This window comes from Microtus pennsylvanicus, chromosome 4, assembly GCF_037038515.1.
Source record: "Microtus pennsylvanicus isolate mMicPen1 chromosome 4, mMicPen1.hap1, whole genome shotgun sequence".
Classification (NCBI taxonomy): domain Eukaryota; kingdom Metazoa; phylum Chordata; class Mammalia; order Rodentia; family Cricetidae; genus Microtus; species Microtus pennsylvanicus.
The window spans coordinates 48642351-48664779 of NC_134582.1; the positions used below are offsets into that span (position 1 = coordinate 48642351).

At 45.4% G+C, this 22429-nt stretch overlaps 1 protein-coding gene across 3 annotated transcripts in view; it reads left to right on the forward strand.

Moving 5' to 3' along the window:
* Epb41l4a (erythrocyte membrane protein band 4.1 like 4A) overlaps positions 1-22429 on the forward strand; it is a 196642-nt gene that overhangs the window by 143511 nt on the left and 30702 nt on the right. For 2 of the 3 annotated variants that reach the window (XM_075969030.1, XM_075969032.1), the window contains 3 exons: positions 15941-16031; positions 19720-19803; positions 21148-21261. In XM_075969030.1, the coding sequence (XP_075825145.1) occupies positions 15941-16031; positions 19720-19803; positions 21148-21261 (289 nt within the window). The remainder of the gene's footprint in view (positions 1-15940; positions 16032-19719; positions 19804-21147; positions 21262-22429) is intronic. The other variant, XM_075969031.1, reaches the window with a different exon arrangement.

Here is a 22429-nt window from a genome sequence, read left to right on the forward strand (position 1 = left end):
AAGATTCTACACCCCGCAGCCGGCTGCCCCACCCAGGTGAGCCCAGTGCCAGGGCAGGCGGCCAGCGCATTCCAAAAACCAGAGCTGCCTCTGCGGCTAGAGCCCCAGTGTGTGAAGAGGAAGGGAGGTGGCGGGCAGGAAACATGCGTATTTGTACAGCCCTTTCTCTGATAAGGTCTTGGCAACTCGGGAAGGTGGGTTCTTGTGAGAAGCATCTGCTGTATGTAGGCAGTAAAGACAGAATATTTAAGTACAGCCCAGAATTAGCTGTAAAGGAAATAGTAACACCGCCAGCAGTGCTGTGATTCCCCAGGGGGGCATTTGATTCCTTAGGAACATGCCACTGAGAGACACAGGAGGTGCAGTATCATCTGGATCACAGAAAAGCAAGGCGGCGGTTAGGAGTAAGTGCTGCTCTTGCAGGGAGTGGGCTTTGGTTTCCTGTGCCCGCTCTGAAATTTATAACCTACCTGTAATTCCACTTGCAGGGGACCCAATGCTCTCTTCCGGTCTCTGCGGCCACCTGCATGCTCATGGTACACACACATACGTGTAGGCAAATATTCATTAAAGCAAGACAATGTCATTAGTCTTCAGGCTCTGTGGGAGGGGCCGTGGACACCATGACCAGAAGGATGAGAGAAAGACTTTTGAGGGAGGATCGCTGGGCTGAGTGTGCGGGCAGACCTCGGCCATGGCTGCAGAATAGACTCATGATTTAGTCCTGATTCTTCTAGTGTTGTAGCAAGCACAAAACCTGGGTATTTATGTGTGCCATTCAGAATTCAAGATATTAGTAATTGATTTCATTTAGAAAAAGTATGTGCTAAATCTGAGCGACAGATTTGGTCTGTAGACTGCCTCCTTAGGATCCCTGGTTAGAAGAGTTAGGGCAGATGGTTGACTTACTACATGGTCACGAGATGCCTTCACCTGTCTGTCTTGGGGTTCCCAGTGGCCTCCTTTAGTGACCCCTGGGAGAATCACGTTTCCTCCCAACACTCATCCATCACTCTTGGCATGAACACTTTGTTATTAGTAGGTTGGTCAACCCACTATAAGGAGAGATGTTGCCACAGCTCTGGACCACGGCAAATGATTTCCCTGCGGGTAGCTGATTGGCATGTCTGGACATGAGGTAGGCCCAGTCAAAGCAGTAGATATGCAGAAAGCATTGATGGAGTGAGGAACAGTTTCACCTACTGCAGTGTTGCTCTGGGCTACTGAAGAGGCCTGTCAGGAAAGAGGCATTTATAGGGACACTTGCTCTAACTGCGCAGAGTGTTCGATGTGAGTCAGCAGAAGACCAGCATAGCGAACGTTCATCAGGTCTTTTATGGTGAGGTGGAGAAATAAGGAAGCTGTGAGTAGGGTATTCATCAATCCAAGGTGTATCATCAGCCCAACGCATTGTGGATCTAGTGAAATATAGGAAGCCAGACCCAGGAAATCTGAGTTTGGCTTTAGAAGTCCATATTATTAAATGTGTAGTGTTTTAAAAGCACAGAACCACCTTGAGCCTCAGTTTCTTCATCTGGCAGGGGCGGATATTAACTCTGCCTCCTGGATTACTGCCCTGGAGATGGTGTTTCAAACAAGTTGAACATCTTACTGTGCTTTAGTGGGGGCTTGGTACACTTTAGTTTTTTTCTGAAATCCACCCATCAGTGTATGAATTTTGCATATGATGCTGTCATACAAAGGATAATAAGGCTGTTATGGGATGGTGGGCAGTGGAGAGGGGGTGAGGAGAGGCCACTGAAGTACGATGGATGGGGATGGAGAAAGAAATGGGGCACTTTCATGTCACCAAACAAAACAAAATTCAGTGTTAACAGAATATGAAGGAAGACAGCCATTCTGGACGCTCCGTTCAGCTTTTCCCCTTTGTTTTGTGAGAGGGTTCCAGGGTGGCCATTTCCTCACGATCTTCTGCCTCGGCCTCCCGAGTGCTACCTTGAACATGGTTAGGCCTCAGCCTCCTTATTGGCTTCCTGCCTTCTAGAGTAGCCTTTTGTCCAAGCTGATTTCTTTGAATCATGGTAAGAAAACACATACTATTAAGTTTAACATATTTATAACCTTCCTAAGTTCAGCAATACCAAGCACTCACCGTGTTGGAGAAGTTCTCTAGAACGGTTTTCTCTTGTAGCACTGAAACTTTGCTCTCATTAAACACTCCCTACTGCCAACTGCCTTTCTGCTTTCTCTTTTACCCCCCCCCCCCCCCTTTAAGTGTGCATTGTTCTCTTCCCCTCGGGATTTCCTGTGACTGAACTGGAAAGTGAGTTGCCAGGCCTACTGGGTGCATGCCACATCAAGTAGACAGTAGAAAGAGAACAAAGAGAAGACAGAGGCTGTGGAGAGGGGCCCCGATATTGTTGGACAAACAAACAACATAGGGATACCGGGGTTCTGGATCAGGAATTCTTAGTAAGCTCACCAACTTCACCTGTCTAATATGAGCAGGCTGTGTTGTAGGTACACCGTAACTACCTATCTGTCCGGTAGTTGGGAAGTGCCCTGGGAATGGACACTGTGTCCAGTACCATGTATCTGTCAAGAGAAATCTGTGCGATTCCACAGCCCTGGGATACTTGCCATGAAGGCCAGACTCACAAGGGTCCATCAAGGGAAGAGAATGTTAATAAGTAACGTTTATTAGGCGTTCTGTGTGCTTGGTTCCGCTCTTGGGCTCTCCAGATGGTGTCCCACTCAGTTCTTTTAGAAGATGCGGTGACCATGAGTGTTTAGGTTAGAAAGTGGGAGCCGGGACTTGTCTGCGAGCCACAGAGCAAACATGGCTGTAATAAGTGTAGAATGATCTCTAGACTACAGCGTAAGTGAGAAACGGGAAGGGAAGAAAGCAGCCGGGGCCCTGGTAGTGACTCATGCTCCCATTGTATAAAAAGACATAGAAAAATCCTGGGTGGGGTATATGTGTGCAGATACACGTGCAGGCAGGGTGTATTACACGCTAGTAATGGTAGCGACCTTTAAAGGGGAAGTGTTTCTAAGCAAATCAAGAATGGGGGAAGATCTATTTTATTTGATTCCCCCCCCCATGTTGTAATTTTAAAAAGCCTAGTAGATAATTGTCAGGAATGCGTTATGATGGGAAAATGGTTTCAAAGATACATTCATTTTTTTCCCCAATAGAGATAGTCTCGAATGGCTCTGAGCTGGACCCTGATGTTAGTATTCTAGAAAGTATACAGTGTGATTCGTAGAGCAAGTGACAAGACATGCCAGACCAAGCTTAGAAAACTCAAGTGTCAGGAATGTCCCCAGTGTCAAGACACCAATGGAAAGAGAGAGGACAAAGAAGAACAAAGCCCTTTGGGCTCAGAAAGGAGAGGCAGTCGTTGAGCAAGGAGGACTCAGGACTCTGGATTCAGGGATCCACAAGTCCCCTCAGGTTACAACCTTAACAATGTTCCTCTACAACACTAGCAGAACTGAGTGTTCAGAGGCTGGAGTGAGGCGCTCTGGTGCTGTGCACGGTAGCCGCGTTAGAGACGTTAGGGTGTTTGCCCAGATGGTGCCTCACGGAGCACGGGCTTGACACCGGAGAAGGAAGGGTCTTGAGCATGCACAGTCCTTGCAGGAGCGAAAGTGGCGCAGGTGCCTTGCATGGCAGGTAAGGAACCAAGACCAGGGGAGGTGAAGTGATTAGCTGGTCACTAAGAGTAACTGGTTCTTTCTTTAGCTTGGAGGCTCTCTGGATCGAGATCACGTGGGGCAAGGGACTGGAAAAAGTGAGAGGACGGAGACTGGAAAGAGATGCGGACATGATAGCCTTCACACCTGTCGGGCATTGCATGCTCGTTCGTGTCTATTTTCTCCGGTCAGCCAAGGACAGGAAAAGGAAGAAATTAGTGTTAGCTCGTTTCCCAGGGCATTAGAACAAAGCATTCTGAATACAATCTGCTGCGTGGTGGCTGTAGAGACAGTTTCTAGAAAAATTAACACAATTCTAACTTTGTTTTGGACACAATGTGATTTGGCTTTTCTTTTTCAGTGCCACAGATTAGAATTAGATAATCTACTGAGACAATGTCCAGATCTGGGTCTCGGCATTGTCTTCGGGTGGACTGTAAGAATGCTTGAGGAGAATCTAGGTTGCTCTCGCCTGGTTATGCAAGCTCTTCCATTGGGAAAGCCCACAGCGGCCAGCGAAGTAAAGGAAAAGGAGCAGGGAGAGAGGCGAAGGTTGTAAATAATCCCCGCTGACTGCAGAAGACCTCACAGCATCCGCTGTGGTCCCATTCGCTATAGAACAGAGGGGTGGGATGTGTAAACGTTTAGAACCCTTCTTCTCCCTGAAGTGCTAGTGTTCCCTTATGTTCTCTGGCTTGCCTGGCTCAGAGTCGGAAGGATCAAACACAGAAAAGATAGAAAAGACTTCAGGGGAAAACACCACTGCGTGCTCGATCGTTGCTGCTTCAGAAGCCTCATGGATCTGTGAAGACTGTCATCCCAAATTGTAAATGGTGTCTTTGTGGGACTGGAGAGGTGGCTCAGTGGTTAAGAGCACTGGCTACTCTTGCAGAGGAGCCAGGTTCTGTTCACAACCCTGAGTAACTCCAGTCTAAGGGACCAGATGACCTTCTTCTGTCCTCATCGGGCACATGTGTGGTGCACATTCGTGCAGGCAAAACATTCATGTGCATAAAATAATTTCAAATACTTTAAATATATTTTTGTTATTGGAAATACATCACATTTTATATTTCAAAAAACATTTTAGCAAAGGTTAAATGAAATCCTTATTGCCAAGTTGAATATTATCAATTGTAACAACCTTTGCTCTGATGCCACTTTTAAACTATTCTTGTAGTTAAAATTGACCAGATGGCTGACATTTTCACCTCTTTTGGTTAGCTCCTAGTTAAAAATGAGTACTGTTCACCTGGTGAGAACCAGGGAGAGATGACCATCTCTTCTGGGAGGCTTGTATAGTTTGTATTTGACTTTGACAGCTGTGTTCACACAGCTGTGGGCTAATGTGAACCTGCTTGTGGAAGCCAGTGGTGGGTGGGATTGACTCTGCTCGGGCCCTTGCTTGTTATCAAAGTTCATAATACGGTGCCTTGATTCCAAAGTTGGGAAAATGCTGTGTTAGTTAAATACATACCCTGCGTGCCCCATTTTTCTTCCCCAAGCAGCAGTTAAAGGATATTTTTGAACTGTTTGAAATTCTGTTGGGGGCATAGGTATTCTGGAGCAGACGGTACCTAAGATTTACACAGCTAAGATTTAAGACGGCTCATATTTTCTTTGGACTCTGAAGTCTGGAGTGGATGGATTTGCATGGCTCTGTTTGCCTTAGATATTGATTTCAATATGGAAAATGTTGGGATTCTCTGAGTTTAGGGTAGCTATAGTCGGTGTGGGGAGGGTGAAAGATTCATGGTGGTGTGTCCCTGGCAGGTCCCCTGGCAGGTGGGTGGGAGACCAGGGAGGGTGAGAGGCAGATATGCCCTGGAGGGAGGCTGGAGAGGAAAGAGCTCCATTCACTGCTGCCTGAAGTGCCCTGCTTAACATATGGAGTTCTTTGCTCTGTGGGGTTTCTTTTTTTTTAATTAAAAGAAAAATAAAAAATTCCGGCCTCCTCCCAGCCTCCCATTTCCCTCCCCCTCCTCCCACTCTTCTCCTCTCCCCCCCCACTCCTCTCCCCCTCCCTCTCCAGTCCAAAGAGCAGTCAGGGTTCCTTGCCCTGTGGAAAGTCCAAGGTCCTCCCCCCTCCATCCAGGTTTAGGAAGGTGAACATCCATACTGGCTAGGCTCCCACAAAGCCAGAACATGAAGTAGTATCAAAACCCCGTGCCCTTGTCCTTGGCTTCTCATCAGCCCTCATTGTCCGCCATGTTCAGAGAGTCCGGTTTTATCCCTTGCTTTTTCAGTCACAGTCCAGCTGGCCTTGGTGAGCTCCCAATAGATCAGCCCCACTGTCTCAGCGGGTGGGTGCACCCCTCACGGTCCTGACTTCCTTGCTCATGTTCTCCCTCCTTCTGCTCTTCATTGGGACCTTGGGAGCTCAGTCCAGTGCTCCAGTGTGGGTTTCTGTCTATATCTCCATCCATCACCAGATGAAGGTTCTATGGTGATATGCAAGATATTCATCAGTATGGCTATAGGATAGGGTCATTTCAGGTTCCCTATCCTCAGCTGCCCAAGGAGCTAACTGGGGACATCGCCCTGGGCACCTGGAGCCCCTCTAGGTTCAAGTCTCTTGCCAACCCTAAGATGGCTCCCTTAATTAAGTTATGTGATTCCCTGTTCCTCTAGAGGGCAGATAGGGCAGATGAGTTTGCCCTCTGCAAGTGTGGGCTAATCTGTGGTAAGGATGGGGCATCTGAGGACCTCTCAAATCAAGCTCCCCTAAAGAAGGTCACCCAGAATGCAGCAGATGGGTTGCTAGGCTCGGCGCAGCCAAACATTTGGGGCTGCATTGCTGTCCCTTGTACTGCTGTGGGCAACTGGTTTGCGGAGAAGCAGAAGTGGAGCTGACTGTGAGAAACACTGAGGAACCACGCTGCTTTGAGCACAGAGGGTAAGGGAGACTCTGTATCAATGGATTCCAGCCTGTGAGACCTTTCAGGTCGTCACCTTCGGCCTCTTTAATCAGAGCCGCTTCATCACTGGACAGTTTTAGTGACGCCAAGGGAAATAGGTTTTTAGGATTTTTTTCTTTTTCTTTTTAATTAGTGAGGAAACCAAAACAATTGTTAAGCAGCACAAGGCAGTCATTCAAGGTTGAGCAAACACCAGCAGCAGACGAGGATTTGAATCCAGGTCTTTAGAATTCCAGGGAACATAACTGAAAAAAAGTCAGTATAAACTTTAAAAAGTAAACTGTCTAGAATTGTCTGAAAATGCACAAATGCTTTTCCTCCTGTCGTGTGATTTCTTACTTCAGCAGATAGAACTTGCTTCAAAGATTTCAAGAGATTTGTGTGTATGGGTGTGCGTGTGTGTGCGCGTGCGCTCGTGTGTGTGTGTGTGTGTGTGTGTGTGTGTGTGTGTGCACATGCACGTAGTATGTGTGTATGTGGAGGTCAGAAGACAAAATGTGGGAATCAGGCCCCTTCCTCCACCATGTGGATTCCAGGGACTGAACTTGGGTTAGGAGACTTGGCAGCAGGCTTTTGTACCCGCTGAGCCATCTTGCCAGCTCGTAGCAGATACGCTGTTGCTTTGTGAGGGAACAGCAAGTCAGTCGGCTGGAAGTCCATAAGTCCAGGCTGGTCCTGAACTGGATTCTAGAGTGCCAGGCTTACAGAGCTGTGCTTGGACTGCTGACCCATCTCTAAAAGAAATGATCTCAGTTCTGGGGGTGAGCACTGGGTAGAGGCAAGGGTTTGTTCAACGCTGTTTCCCTTTCTGTCCCACCTTGAAGCTGATGCTTGTTTGCACTGTGTAAAAGGTGTATTAATGTATGGCCAGTCTGATTGAATATATTCTAAGAAACTAGTGTGTGCCCCTTTCTGTGAGTACTTGGCATTCCAAGCATAGCTACCCAAATTGGAAAAGCAAGGAAAGCTAAAAACTTACTATATATATGTTCACATTGAAACCTTAACTTTGGTGAAATTACCATAAAGGTTTTGCTTCTCCTTCTTAGTTAGCAAGAATTTATTAATCACCTCTGTGGCATGAGACCCTCTTTCATGAAGGAAAATAAATAAATAAGCATGGTCACTAATGTGTGTGTACAGGTTCAGACGTACAAGCACAAGGCAGCTAGTTAACGCTTGTCAGTGCTATGCCAAGGACTCTGTATAAATTGTCGAATTTAATCCTCTCATTCGCTGTGTAAATGGTTGGTGGTACCCCATTTCGCAGATGAGAGAACGGAGACCCAGTGTCACCAGATCAGCTGGTAGTGAGTAAACTGGCAAAGATGAGGAACAGATCTGTTAAGTTTGAATCCATACAACCTAGAGATACGAAAGATGTGGTTCTGGCGGGGGGGGGGGGTTGCTGTGTGTCTGTGGGGCACCGCAGGAAAGACTGGAGACGGCTGGAGAGATGCCTCAGTGGCTAAGAGCCCTTGCTCTATCAGAGGGCAGGAACTGGGATCCTAGCACCCGCGTGAGGTAGCTCACAAGGGATCTGAAGCTGCCTCTGGCCTCAGTGGCTATACCTACTCAGACACACTAAAATTAGGATAAAATAAATAAAATGGTCTTTATCAACAATGGCAAAAGCCAGGCATGATGGTCACACCTTTGATTCCAGCAGAGGCTGGTGGATCTCCTTGAGTTCAAGGCCAACTATGGCTACACCTCAACAAGCAATAAACACCTCCAAGGAAAACCGTTGGGGAAAGTGAGGAGGGTAATTTGATTGTGGCTAGAGGTAGCCTATGGCGATACTGTGAAGGGAGCCATTTTTGAAGGACATGTCTAGCTGGCATTTTTCATCCATCCCTATGTTTGTAGCTGAGGAATATATAATAAAATGCAGTTTGGAAGGCAAAGCATGTGGCCTTTTTTTAAAAGACTTTTTACTACCCCCCACTCTCTGTCTGTCTTTGTCTCTATCTCCTTCTCTTCCCTCCCTTTGCCCCCCCCCCCCCCATAGTCCCTCTCTATTAGCGTGTTGATATCTTACTTCTGTTATTTTCTCCAACTCCAAAGAGCGCTGCTTGGGGTCATGTGACCCAATTCCTAAGAGTGGGACATCATGGTGGCTTTCTAGGACACAAATAGTTCAGTGGTTTGGATTGATTACTAGTTGTTGTTGTTGTTTTTCTTTTTTACTGAAAAATCTGTCTGTAGTAGGCATGCTGGCTTTTTCTCCACTGTGCCTTTTGCAGTGAACCTTCCCTCATTTTACAGAGACAAATAGAGCTCTCCTCCAGCTGAAATCTATTGTATCTGTGTCTTTAAACCTCCTTGGCTGGTGCTGGGAAGTAAATGATTCTAATTGTCAAGTAACATCTGCTTTTCTGAGCTGTTTTCTCATTTTCACGCACTACAAAACGGAAGAACCTGTGACCTGACAGATATTCAGGATCATTGCTGACGCTCTGTCCGGAGGAGGTGCGGAATTCCTGGAGGAGCTTGGGGTGTCATGTGACCCCTTAGCCGTACTTTTTCTTTCTACTTGTTTTTGTGCCTAAAATGTCTCAGCACAAAAAAAAAAAAAGAATTAAAATGGTAATGAGTCTCTTCTGTTAAACTGTTCCAGTCTAGCAATAGGTAATTCTTTCTTTTGTTTGGCTTTGTTATTTAAGACAAGATTTTCTTGTGTAGCCTTGTATTTTTTTTTTCCTTTTTTTAAAGAGAAGGTCACACTGTGTAGCCTTCATTGTCCAGGAATGCTTTGTTGAGCAGGGCTGTCCCTAAACACTCACAGAAGTCTGCCTGCTGACGTTTCTCTCCTGTGTACCTGTGTACCGGGATTAAAGGTACCACATGGAGCCAACAGTAAAATTTAAAAGAAATAGACATTTTGCACTGGTTTATGTGTGCACGTGCACAGATGTGCATATGAAGGTGACTGTAGAAACCAGACAAAGGCATCAGATACCCTGGAGCTGAAGTTACAGGCAATTGTGAGCCACCCATGTGTGGTGAGAACCAAACTCTAGTCCCCTAAAAAGAAACGAGTGCTCCCAACTGGTGATCAACCTGTCCAGTTTCCCCAAAGTACAATTTACTCCATTTGTTTGTTCTGTTTTGATGGTCTCACAATGGAGCCTTGGCTAGCCTGAGCTTGCTGTGTAGATCAGGCTATCCTCACACTAAAAGAGAGCTACCTGCCCCTGCTGCTTGGATGCTGGGGTTAAAGGAGGATGTGCCACCACTGGCTCAAAAGTAAAGTTCCCAGTTGGTTCTATCCATGTAGCCATTGGGGAAACTAGACCCGTTTATCTCACTGGCAGGACTTTAGGAACTAGAGAGATAACTGGCTGTTAAGAGAGTGCTTACTGCTCTTGCAGAGGACACAGGTTCAGTTCCCAGAACCCATATCCGGTGATTCCAAACTTCTTTAACTACTGTTTCAGGGGATCCAGTGCCTTCTGGATACCTGCATACAGGTAGCGCACATAAACTCGTGCAGGCGCACACATACACAAATAATTAATAAACATTTAAAAAGCTACTTTCTAGTACAATTTACTTTCTGTATTTAATATTTTGTCATCATTGGCATTACTCTAGCATGTTAATATTACTACTAAATGTAATACAGATTCAGAAGTTATTTTTGTGTGCCTCTGTGTGTGATATACATGTGGTGTACATATGTGCATGTGGTGTGTGTGTCTGTGCATAAGGGTGTGAAGGCCAGAGGAGGGTGTCAGGTCTCCTGCTTGTTCCTCTCTACCGTATTTCTCTAAAAGATGGACTCTTTCTGAACCTAGAGCTCACCATTTCAGGATAGGATACTGGCAGCCAGGCAGCCCCAGAGATCCAGTTTCTGCATCCACCCCACCCGCTCCCACACTAGGGTCACAGGTCATGTAAGTTGCAGACACACTCGCTTTTTACATGGGTGCTGGGCGTCAGACTCAGGTGCTCGTGTTTGCAGAGCCCCTGTTCTCCCCAGCCCCAGAAGGTAATTTTATCATCTAGGGAATTTTAATTCATGTCTGTATTTTGTCACAGATAAAAATGATAGACTGATAAAAGATGAATCAGTAACAAAAAGTCTGTCGTCAAAGAACAGCCCAATACCAGCTGGCTTCGTTGCCCTGTACTACAAAACATCAAACATCAGTTCTCTTTGGTGTTCAGTAATAGGAGATGAAGGAACTCATCCAAACACAGAGGAGGCTAGCACTGTCCTAATAACCAAACCAGAAAACTTTCCAGGAAAAAGTGCAACTTTCCATCTTGTATGCACGCACTGAGATGCATAGCTTTTAATTCTTTTTTTCTCCCAGAGACAGTCTTTCTCTGTGGCTTTGGAGCCTGTCCTGGAACTAGTTCTTGTAGACCAGGCTATCCTCGAACTCACAGAGATCCGCCTGCCTCTGCCTCCCGAGTGCTGGGATTAAAGGCGTGCGCCACCACCACCCGGCCTAAAAATTCTTTGTGTGAAAAAATTAAATACTGCTGGGTTACAACCTCACAAAAAGGAGCTCAGACATGGAAATATATATTGTAAAAGACAATTTCCAACTTCTTTTCAACTAAGCCTTTTAAAAGTAACCCTTGGGGCTGGAGAGATGACTCAGTGGTTAGTAACACTGGCTGCTCTTCCTCAAGACCTGGGTTCAATTCCCAGCTCCCACATGGCAAGCTCACAATTGTCTCTAACTCTACTTACAGGGTCTCTGACACCATCTTTTGGCCTATGTGGGCACTGAACACATGTGGTATATGTATATTCATGCAGGCCAAATAGTCATACATAGGATAATTTTTAAAAGTAATCCTCATATATGTGCGTTGTGTACTATAAATCAGTGAGTGGCCAAGTATCCTTCACTGAAGCAGGGGCAATGACCCCTCCACCCTAGACCAGGAGAACATTAGTTGTGGGTTTGAGAGCCGGTGGCCAGGGAAGGCTTGCTCTCTGTTCCTCCAAGGTGTAGGGTCCCCTTGGGCTTTGGGGGAATAGCCAGTGCCTTGAGAAACTCAGCTCTTTCTTCCTCTGGCACAATCTGTCCTCAAACCATGGGAAAGAATAATTGGTATCCGGGAACTTGAGATACTTCCTGATTCCATCCAGCCATTCAGAGATGAGGGCTGTCATTGGCCCCCCGAAGGTTGAGGGAAGGATGCTCCACCCTTGCTAGCAGGCTCTCCAATGGTGGTGTGCTTCCCCTTCTTCAGATAGTCAAACTTTCAAGCCTCCCGAGTCAGCGAGGCTCCCTACTGTCTCTTTTGTTTATGAACCGGGCATTCTGAGCTGTAGAGAAGAAGGATGTCTCTGGCTGCCTGTCTCCCAGTATGTGTGCATCTGTAGCTGTGGTGAAGGACTGGGAGAGAGGTACCTTTGGGCCGATCTACCTCACATCTCCAAGTTGATTGTACCGGTGAAGATGGGAGTGTTGGGCAGCGCTGTGCTAGGGACAGGAAACTGCAAGCAGATGAACTGCGGAAGATTCCTTTGTGCATTGACGTAGCTTCCCGTAGCTTTCCGCGCGCTCCCGTCCTTTTAATCTCCCCTCTAGCGTGTTAGTAGAGGCCTCGTTTGATCTTGCAGTTGACATGTATGTAGCAAATCGATGCTGGGAAGTCTGTGTGTCTACAGGGAGGAGGTGTATTCACTTACATTGCTGTCTTGGGACTCTGAAGCCAGAAACTCTTCAGAACGGTAGGGACCCCTTTGTCTGGATGAGCTGACGTCAGGAATTTGAACTTTAAGTAATTGGCCATCAGATGCAGGAACATTTCTAGTTTCCAGAGCACGTGTTTGAAAACTTGCTTTTGTTTTATAGTTTAGTAAGTCTGTGTTCTGGCAAATGAATATCTTCTTGGTGATAGAAGAGAATTTTCTTCTTGAGCATTTGTGTGTTTGACCGTAATCTGTGCAAGTAGAAAAGGCATCTTTTACTGGTTTATTCTCCTTTGATATTTTATTATTATCATTATCTATTTTATCCATGATACGTAGTGAAAAGCTGGTGCAGCTAAGGCAAGCTGGGTATGTACTGCCAGTATGGAAAGAAAATGGAAACTGTTCCAACACAAGCTAGGTTCTCTTCCTGAATACAATGTTTCTTCTGATAAATTGTGTTGGGATAGCTGATTTACTAAAGCTCTCAGATTTCTTGTTTTGGGTATGGCCATAATGTTTCCTGACTTTTTGTCTTAAGTATTAGATGTAGTTGTTTTTGTTTGTTTGTTTTAAATTAAAGTTTAGGGAAAAGATAAAATATGATTAAGAAAAATAAAACCGAACATAAAGATTTATAAATTTGTGTGTGTGTGTGTGTGTGTGTGTGTGTGTGCGCGTGCGTGTGTGTGTGTGCGCGCGTGTGTGCCAGAGAGATGTCTCAGCAATTAAAGAGCTCTGCAGAGGACACAAGGTTAGTTTTGAGCACTCATGCGGTAACTCACAATTATCCAGAACTCCAAGTTCAGGGGATATGATTCCCTCTTTCTGCTTCTGCAGGCAGTAGTCATGTACACAGTGCACATGTATGGATTCAGGCAAAATAGTCAGACATAGAATATAAGATAAATATATTTAAGTTTATAAATTGATATTTGAAGGTATTTAAAAGAAATTATTAATATGGAAAAATATCCTTTACTCAGATCCACTCTTTCCTTTTACTTTCCCTATAAGTTTTTCTCAATTGCCAAGCGTGACTTTTGTTTTTTCATTTTAATGTCATGTGCTCACCTAGTCCAGCTGTAAGTGAATAGTAGTGGGGCTGTTTGAGTAACATGACAGTGTCAAGTTATGTTGTAGGAGCCTGCTTGTTCATTCCCGGCTACTCAGCCCCGAAATGATCACACAGAAACTGTATTATTTGCAATACTGTTTGGCCAATAGCTCAAGTGTATTTCTGGCTCTTATATTCTAAACTAACCCATCTCCATTAATCTGTGTATCACCATGTGGCTGTGGCTTACCGGGTAAAGTTCTGTCTTTGGCGTCTGTCTCCAGCAGGGCTACATGGCTTCTCACTGACTCTGCCTTCTTTCTCCCAGGATTCAGTTTAGTCCATCCCGCTCCCCTCTCCCACTTCCAGCTCTATTCTGCTAAGCCACTGACCAAAACAGCTTCTTTATTTATTAACTAATAAAAGCAACACATATACAGAAGGACTTCCTATGTCAAAGTTATGAATTGTGTACAGTTCTTTAGTAGTAAAATAAATGTGTTTTTGTCATTTAAAATGCATGTGTGCTTATCATCAAGATGACTAAAGAACTGTCTGTCCCCGCTTCTGGCAGCTGCTCCTTCTGAACTGAAGGAGAGGGTCACGTACCAAGCACCTATTGCCAGTAGGACCAGCTGAGTCTGCTGAACAAAGCTGTGTTCCCAGCTTAGCCCAGGCTTGCTCCAGTTCTCATCTCTCAGGCTCACCAAATCTTTTCTTCGTCTGATAGCCTGTTGTTTGGGGGAAAGTCAATTTACTTAATCTTTTTCATCTAGTTCCTTCTAATCATTTCGCCTCAGATTTAATAACCAGGTAGACCTCTTCCCTCTCCCCCAGTTGACCTTTAATTTCGATGGACTCACACTGTTTGTAGGTAGCAGCATTTAGATGCAGAGAGAAAACAGGGGTGCTTTGTGGGGGCAAATTAAATCTTTGTGACTGAGCTGATACATCTCAAAGCTGGTTTACTGGGGAGCTAGAGGGTGAAAGACTGTTTTGTTAGACATTTATTTTACATGTGCAAGTATTTTGCCTGCCTGTATATATGTGTTCCATGTGCCCATGGAGGTCATAAGAGGGTGTTAGGTCCCCTGGAACTGGAGTTAGAGATGGTCAGTGAGCCACTATGTGGGGTGCTGGGAACCAAACCTAAGTCCTGCAAGAGCAGTGAGTGTACTTCACCACTGAGCCCTCTCTCCAGCCCCAAAGACTTGTATTTGCATCTTTACAATGAAGTGATGTCAGTGTCTACTTCACAAGAGTATTTTGGGGATCACACGAGTAAATACATACAGACCACATAGAACAGTGCCTGACACACAGTGAGCCCTCAGTAAATATTGGTGTTCGCTAGTCTCCCAGTGATCCCCGTGACTCCAATACTTAGCATGCAGTGAGTGGATGTGGGTCTCTGCCTGTGGAGGAGATACCCTCTAGAAACAGCCCTGCAGAAGATACTTCTGCCTGCTGCACGCGTTGGCTGGTTGCCCCTCCCGTCCAGACAGCCTCCTCTGAGTGAGAAGAGTCACCACTGGAGTCACTGATGTCATTCCCGTCTGCTGGTCTCTGTCCTGAGATCAGGACCCAGATTCCTCACCAGGGAACCCTGAGAAGTGTCTGCTGTGGGCGCCCTCTGCTGGCCCGCCGTGCCTGTGTGCAACTCTGCGGTGGAATAAACTTAAACATTCAGCTGTAGGTTTTGAGGCATGTTTTGTAAAAGGTGCATTTGGGAGTCTGTGTGTGTGTGTGTGTGTGTGTGTGTGTGTGTGTGAGAGAGAGAGAGAGAGAGAGAGAGAGAGAGAGAGAATGAGAATGTACATATCACATGTATATATGTATATTATTCTTTTTGCGATTTGCATTTTGAGTTGGGATGTTCTCACGGGTTTCAGTCTTGGAGAGTTCATGAGATTTCAGATGGGAGCAGTTAGGACATGTTGGAAAACTTCACTGCTTTGTTCTTAAGAACTGATAAGGGTTCATATTCCAAGATGGTAACAAGTATCCTAGAATCTTATTTTCAGAGTCTGAGTTTTTATTTTTATTTTTAGATCCATTGTATGGGGACTCACTACTATTTTTCAAAAGTCAAAGCTTAGACCCCTGGGGCAGTACTGTGCTGAGGGTTTGATGTGTCAGCGAGTATATTTCAGGCTTATTGAGTGGCTGATCATTTATTTGGAGTCATAATCTATCAATAAAATGTGTCACAAATTACCCCAAATTATATTTTACTTACTGAATTTTGTGTGAGAGTGTGGGCGTGTTTGTGGAGGCTGGAGGACAACCTTGAGTGTTGTTCCTTGAGAGCGGTGCACCTGTTTTGGGGGACATAGTCTCTCACGGGGACTTGGGGCTAGACCTAGTTGAGACTGGGTGTCTGCTGAGCCTCCAGGACAGGACCTGTCAGTCTCTACCTCCCCAGTGTTGGGATCACAAGTACCCGCCATTATGCTTGGCTTTTTGGCATGGGTTCTGGGAACCCAACCCTGGTCTCCATGCTTGCATGGTACCAGTTCTACTGACAGAGCCATTGCCCCGGCCCCCTTAAAATTGCACTTACAAATCATTCTCCTGTGTCTGTGTGTTTCCCTCCTCATGCTCTACTTCTGTCTCCCATCTTTGCTTTTGTTTCGTTACTAGGATCAAACAACATAAATCGGGTAATCGCAAGCCTGGAAAATGGGGAGAATGAAGGAACAACTAAAATTATCGCACCTTCACCAGTGAAAAGGTCAGTGTGTGTGCAGTTATGTGCCCTATACTAGTTCTTCCCCTTGACAGCAAGGTCGCGGATCTTCTCGCTTTGGTAACTGAGTAGTACTTTTAACCTGGGGGCTTCAGTGGGTAGTGTCTGATCCAAAGGATGCATTACTATGTCAGCAAAATCCAGGCACTGGAACCTGCCCCTCATTGATGTGCCCTTGCTGTCACAGCATTGTGAAGTCACAGACTGTGCGTGGTCTGCAACCCTCAGCAGCATGCTGAGAATCCCATGTGGTTTTTAAAGGCACAATACAATGGACTAACTCAAAGGAAGTGGGGAAGTAAAGGGGGTGATGTTTTTGTTTAATGTACTGTATTCCTTACATTGGTGCACTGCGCTGTGGCCCCGGGAAGAGGTTTATAACTTTAGAGAGCTCAGAGCCTCAGAATTCAGAGATTGCGTACGTACAAAGCTCTGTCATTGTCCTTGGTATCCGTTTTCCCAACAGCGTTCCCACTGGGAAAACCTCATCTTAGTACACTACATGGATGGGTTCCTGAAAGGTCAGCTCTGTTCTCTGCTAAGGGACTTTTGGAGTCATTTTCCTGTCTCTGATTATGCACAAGGAGCATCAGCAGCAGCACACAATGAGTAGCTTTCACGAGCTCACTTTCCCTATAGAGCCTGCACCACTTACATCATGGAGAAGTCCCAGAAGTCAGAGATGTGTGACCCGCAAAGATGCCTTAGGTCATCCTCCACTCCATCATTTCTTAGTAAATAATGGCCCCTTCACTCAGCTGGACTGTGGTGGCTTTGAGGAGTGCAGTATTCTCCAGAGCTGTGATGTCTCCCCTACAGTTCTTGGTTCTTTCTTGCTTGCTTCTTTTTGATTTTTCAAGACAGGGTTTCTCTGTAGCTTTGGAACCTGTCCTGGAACTCTCTTTGTAGACAGGCTGGCCTTGAACTCACAGAGATCCACCTGCATCTGCCTCCCAGAGTGCTGGGATTAAAGGCGTGCGCCACCACTGCCCAGCCTGTTTTCTTTTCTTTAGTTCTGGGGCAGTCTCCTTATAGATCAACCTTTTAGAATGATGCAATCTTTATCTTTAATAAAGACTGCATTTCCCTAGCTGGCCTCACAGTCCTGGGTAGAGGCTGCTTTGTCAGCACGTACAAGGCGTGCTTGTGATAGATCCAATATTAGAACAGTAATCTTCCATGATATTCAGATCCCAAGCCCCTTAGAAAGCATTCAGTCAGCTTTGCAACTCATTGCTGCTCACAGTCTTGAAAACAGAAGAGTGACAGGCTCCCCCACAGGCTGCAGAGTGAGAAGGACCTTGGGGAAGGAGCACAGTCACCGTGCCACTGGGATTTCGTTATTCTCTGTCATTCGTTCATTTGCAATTCCTTGTTCATCTCTCTCCTTCCCTACCTCCCTTCTTTTCTCTTCACCTTTTCTCTCTGACTTAGTAAGCACACACTCTGTACTACTGTAGTGAATCTCTCTTGTATGTTTTACTTTTTCTTATTTCAGAAGGGAAGCATTTACTCTGGTCATTTGTTCTTTGAAACTGTGGTTTTAAGTCATTGTTAAGTAATATATCGGACCTATGTAAAACACGCCTGCTATGTACTAAACCTTTGATGTGTATGACCGTGTTGGATGTGTCTTCTATTAGGTGTGCATTATTCCTGTGTGAATACAGTGTCCTAAGGCAGAAGTTTGTTTGTTCTGTTTTTACAGCATCCTTGTCTCTTTCCCCTTTCTCCTCTTGGTTACTATTACTAAGAATTCCGCCACAGCCGTATTCTGTAACATCTATCCATATCCCTCAAAAGGCCAGGATTAAAAGTAGATTAGCAGCTAAGTCTCTTTTTCTCGGCAAGCTAAGACTCCAGAGGAAGTGAGCTATGGCCCCATGCCCTTTTGCTGATCCCTCCCTCTGTTCATCTAAAACAATTTGTTGGGCTTGAGTAACAACAACAACAGTTATATTTACTTTCTTAGGGCAGAAAGCCGATACTAGGTCAGGAAATGGCATTCAGAAGTCATTCTGATCCGGAAGGATGGAGCCAGGATATCTGGAAGCTGGGCAGAGGTCAGATAGGGTAGCCTGATCCTACCCAGAGTTAGCTTTCAGAGCCCAAGCTGGAGCCAGGACATCTGGCCTCTGCTGAAGAATGCCAGCCTCATGTCAGTGGATGCCCCAGTATCTTAGTTACTTTTCTATTGCCATGACAAAACACCATGACCAAAGTAACTTGGCTCACAAAGAAAGTGTTTCATTTGGGGCTCGTGATTCCAGAGGATTAGAGTTCATGGCAGTCAACGTGGCAGAAAGCACGGTGGCAGGCGCGGCACTGGAGCAGTAGCTGAGAGGTTGCATCCCATTCATAAGCAGGAAGCAGAGAGAACGAACTGGGAATAGCACCAGTGACACACTTCTTCCAACAAGGCCACACCTCCTAATCCTTCCCAAACAGTTCTAGCTGGGGACCAAGCATCCAAACACAGTGTCTGTGGTGGCCATTCTCATCCAAACTGCTACACTCGGGTTCTCTCCCTTTTCATCTTGCTGCCTTTGTCTACTTTGTAGTTCTTATTTCCTCTTTTCCTGGGAAGGAGTCTCCCTCCGTCCTTTCCTCCCCTGCTCCTTCCCTCTCTCCCTTTCTCTCCCAACCTCCCTCTTATCAGGCAAGTGTTGTCTCTTGTGGAGCAGGCCTCAGAATCAGTCAGAAAGCAGTTGGCTATCCCTGTTAGCAGTCATTCCATTATTATGCCTGTGGCATATGCTGCGTGGCAGGTCAGGATCGCAGAGCACACACCACTCCTGAGTAAGTCCCGATGACCTGCATAGCAGCTTTCAGCACGATGAAAGCCGGCCAGGAGGGAGAAAGCTTCCGGATCAGTTCTAGCTTGATTTATGTATGTCCTGCAACTGAATTGTGTTGTTGTCTTCAACAATGGGGTCTCATTGTCTAGTTATGGTGGGCAAGCAAGAGCAATGGTTATAGCCTCTGTTATTTTGGGTACCTCTGGGGCCTCTCTGACAAAACTGAGATACTGATACTGATACCATGCCTGATAGTGAGATTTTCATCTAATTACCCATGGCTTCTGGGGAAAGTACTGTCATCCATGCAGAATGCTCCACATAAACTCCTTAAAAATAATATATTTACATATATATAATATAACATATTTATATAAACATATAATATACAGATATACCCTACGTACACCAGCCTGACCCTGGGTTTAGAAACCCATTTGACTCTGCCCTCCAAGTGCAGGGATTAAATGCATTTGCCACCATATTCCAATTTAAATATTTTTAATTAACTTCCTAAGTAGTGATTTTGCAAAGGCTTTCCCATGTTCCTTAGTTTTGGCTCACCCAGTTCCCACCATCTCCTCTTGGCCACTAGAATGGACTCTTTAGAGAGTTTTTAACAGTTGGTCGGCTGGACTTCTCCTCACCTAAAGCAATGCAACTAGGCTCAGGGAGGAGGCACAAACGTGCTTACTGGAAAAAAATGCTTATTAAGCACCATCATAGGTTCCTTTTGGAATGAGTCACAGCTATAAACAAGGAAATGTGTGCACATATGCATCTTAATGTCCGTTAAATAAGTCTTCAGAGTAAATCAGTGTGGACTAACATCATTTGTTTTTGCTCAACTTATTTTCCATTCTTTATTATTCAAGTTTTAAGAAAGCAAAGAATGAAAACAGCCCTGATATCCAAAGAAGCAAATCTCATGCGCCGTGGGAAGAAAATGGACCCCAGAGGTAAGCACGCCCACTGTCCCTGGAGAGAAGGGCAGCAGAGGGCGGCACATCTGTCCCGGCCTACCCAGTTGAGGACACTAACTGCCCTGTGGCTTCAGGAAGTGCTGATGTGGGTGTCAGTAGCGTGTTTCCCACTGTGAAACCTTTGAGAAGGACAAGAAGGCAGCATTGTTTGTCATAGCCAGAACCTGGAAACAACCTAAATGCCCCTTGACTGAAGAATGGGTAAAGAAGATGTGGTACATTTACACAATAGAGTACTACACAGCAGAAAAAAATAATAACATCATGAAATTTTTAGGCAAATGGCTGGATCTGGAAAACATCATACTGAGTGAGGGAACCCAGACCCAGAAAGACAATTATCATATGTACTCACTCATAAGTGGATTTTAGACATAAAGCAAAAAATTACCAGCCTACAAATCACAATCCCAGAGAACCTAGACAACAATGAGGACCCTAGGAGAGACATACTTGGATCTAATCTACATGGGAAGTAGAAAAAGACAAGATCTCCTGAGTAAATTGGGAGCATGAGGACAATGGGAGAGGGTTGAAGGGAAGGTAGATGCAAGAAGGGAGCAAAGAAAAAATGTAGAGCTCAATAAAACCAATAAAAAGAAGAGACTTGAGCACCTAAAAATTTTGATATCTTCAGGGGTCCTGGAGCCCCCACAGATATCAAAGGATTTCTATTCAATTCATCTAATTTGTAACAATAGTTCTTTCAGAGAAATATATTCTAAGTTATGAAGAAGGACATTGAATAATGAAGAAATACGTTGTGTGTCGAAGTCAATAACTATTTTCTGGTGACTAAGGCCTGAAGTCATGGGTTCAAATGCCAGGCTTTTCTCTGTAAACACTCTGCTGCCCTATCCACGGAATCATGCATTCAGAGGGGCATATAGGGCGGTTCTCCATCCACAGTGCTCAGTGTGCATGACACGTAAGAGGAACTCAGGAAATGGGGCTGAATTAATGATAGATGAAAGAATGAATAAAAACTGCCTGGCGAATGATTAAAAAAAAAAAAGAAGTCACCCACAAGGCCCTCGTGATGGGTCGGAGCAGTGGTTCTCAATCCCCTCGAGGTTCCCACAGCAGACATTAACATTATGATTCATAACAGTGGGAAATAACAAAAGAATTTTATGATTGGGGTCACTGCAACATAAGGAACTGTATTAAAAGGTTGGAGTATTAGGAAGGCTGAGAACCATTGATCTATAGTCAGGGTACAGTACTGAAAAAAAGACCGAATGACGTTAATGCTTATACCCCACACTCGGTCCTGTGAAAACTCCTGAGCCCGACCCTGAGCTTTCTCTTCCACTCCAGTGGGCTCTACAACTCGCCCGGTGATCGCACCAAGTCACCAAAGTTCCCCTGTACCCGCCAGCGTAACCTGTCCTGCGGCAGTGACAACGAGTCTGTGCAGCCCATGCGGAGAAGGTGAGCGGAACAGGGTTCTCATGCCAGTGGGACCAGAAGCTTCGGGTCCCAGGCATGCTGCGATACCCTGATGCTCAGAAAGCCACTGCTGTGTGTCTCCTCAGGATAACGGGAGAAGCCTGTTCTTTTCAAAATAAAGCAAGCAGGGTTGCTGAAGTCTTTATCTGAAATAGTGTTAGAGAACATTTTTATAAATAGTGATAGTCACATGCTTTCTGTATTAAAATGACTAATTTAAAAACATAGATGACATGCTAGCTATATAATGTGCCTTTCAGGGTATCGGTAATGCATATTAAATGTTACTGCATTGGAAATTAGAACGACACTTACAGCCAGTGGGCTCTGTCCTCCAAAGTGATACTGCTGTGTAAGCATCGTGAGCCTCTTTCAAAGCAGAGTGTGAACCTGCACATGTGACTTTGCTTGGGTGGATGCCTAATTGCCCCCAAATTAGCCTAAGGGCAGGGGTTGTGTATCGGTGTGTCTTATATGGTTTAAATAGTTAGAGGCAGAGGGAAGACAGAAGGCCTGGGGGTGGTGTTGAAGAGATAGATGTGTCTACTCTTTTGAGGGTTGGATGACATATGGGAAGGAGATGGAGCAGAATCTTTAGACATCTCTGAGGAAGTTTGGCTTTGAACGAGAGGAGGGACAGGTGGGAGAAGAGGAGCCGTCTAGAGTCAGAGTCAATGTTAAGGGCCGATGTATGGCTCAGGAAGCAAAGGTGCTTGCTGCCAAATCTGATGACCCGAGTTCAATCCTGAGAGCCATATGGTGGAAGGAAAGAACCAGCTCCTTCAAGCTGTCCTCTGACCGCTCATAAACACAAATAAATAAATAAATAAATGGTGTAAAGAAAAAGTTGATAATATTAAAATCTACAAAAGGGTTTTGACAGGGAAAGTTGCATATATGTGAGGTCAGCAGGGAGTGCACCAAGATGATTTAGAGAAGTGATCAGGACTCGTGTTGCATATAGAGGTAGCAGGGGGAGGGGCTAACCTTTGTTGTCAAGACAGTTGTGTAACAGGGAGATGGTAAGTGTTTATTTCAGGTGGAGGGAAGATGGAGGAGCTCCATTTGATGCCACCTTTTCCTTTGGGAGGAGAAAACAGACAAGCTAATGCAGAAGCCTTTTAGCCGAAGGCCACCAAAGGAGATGTTG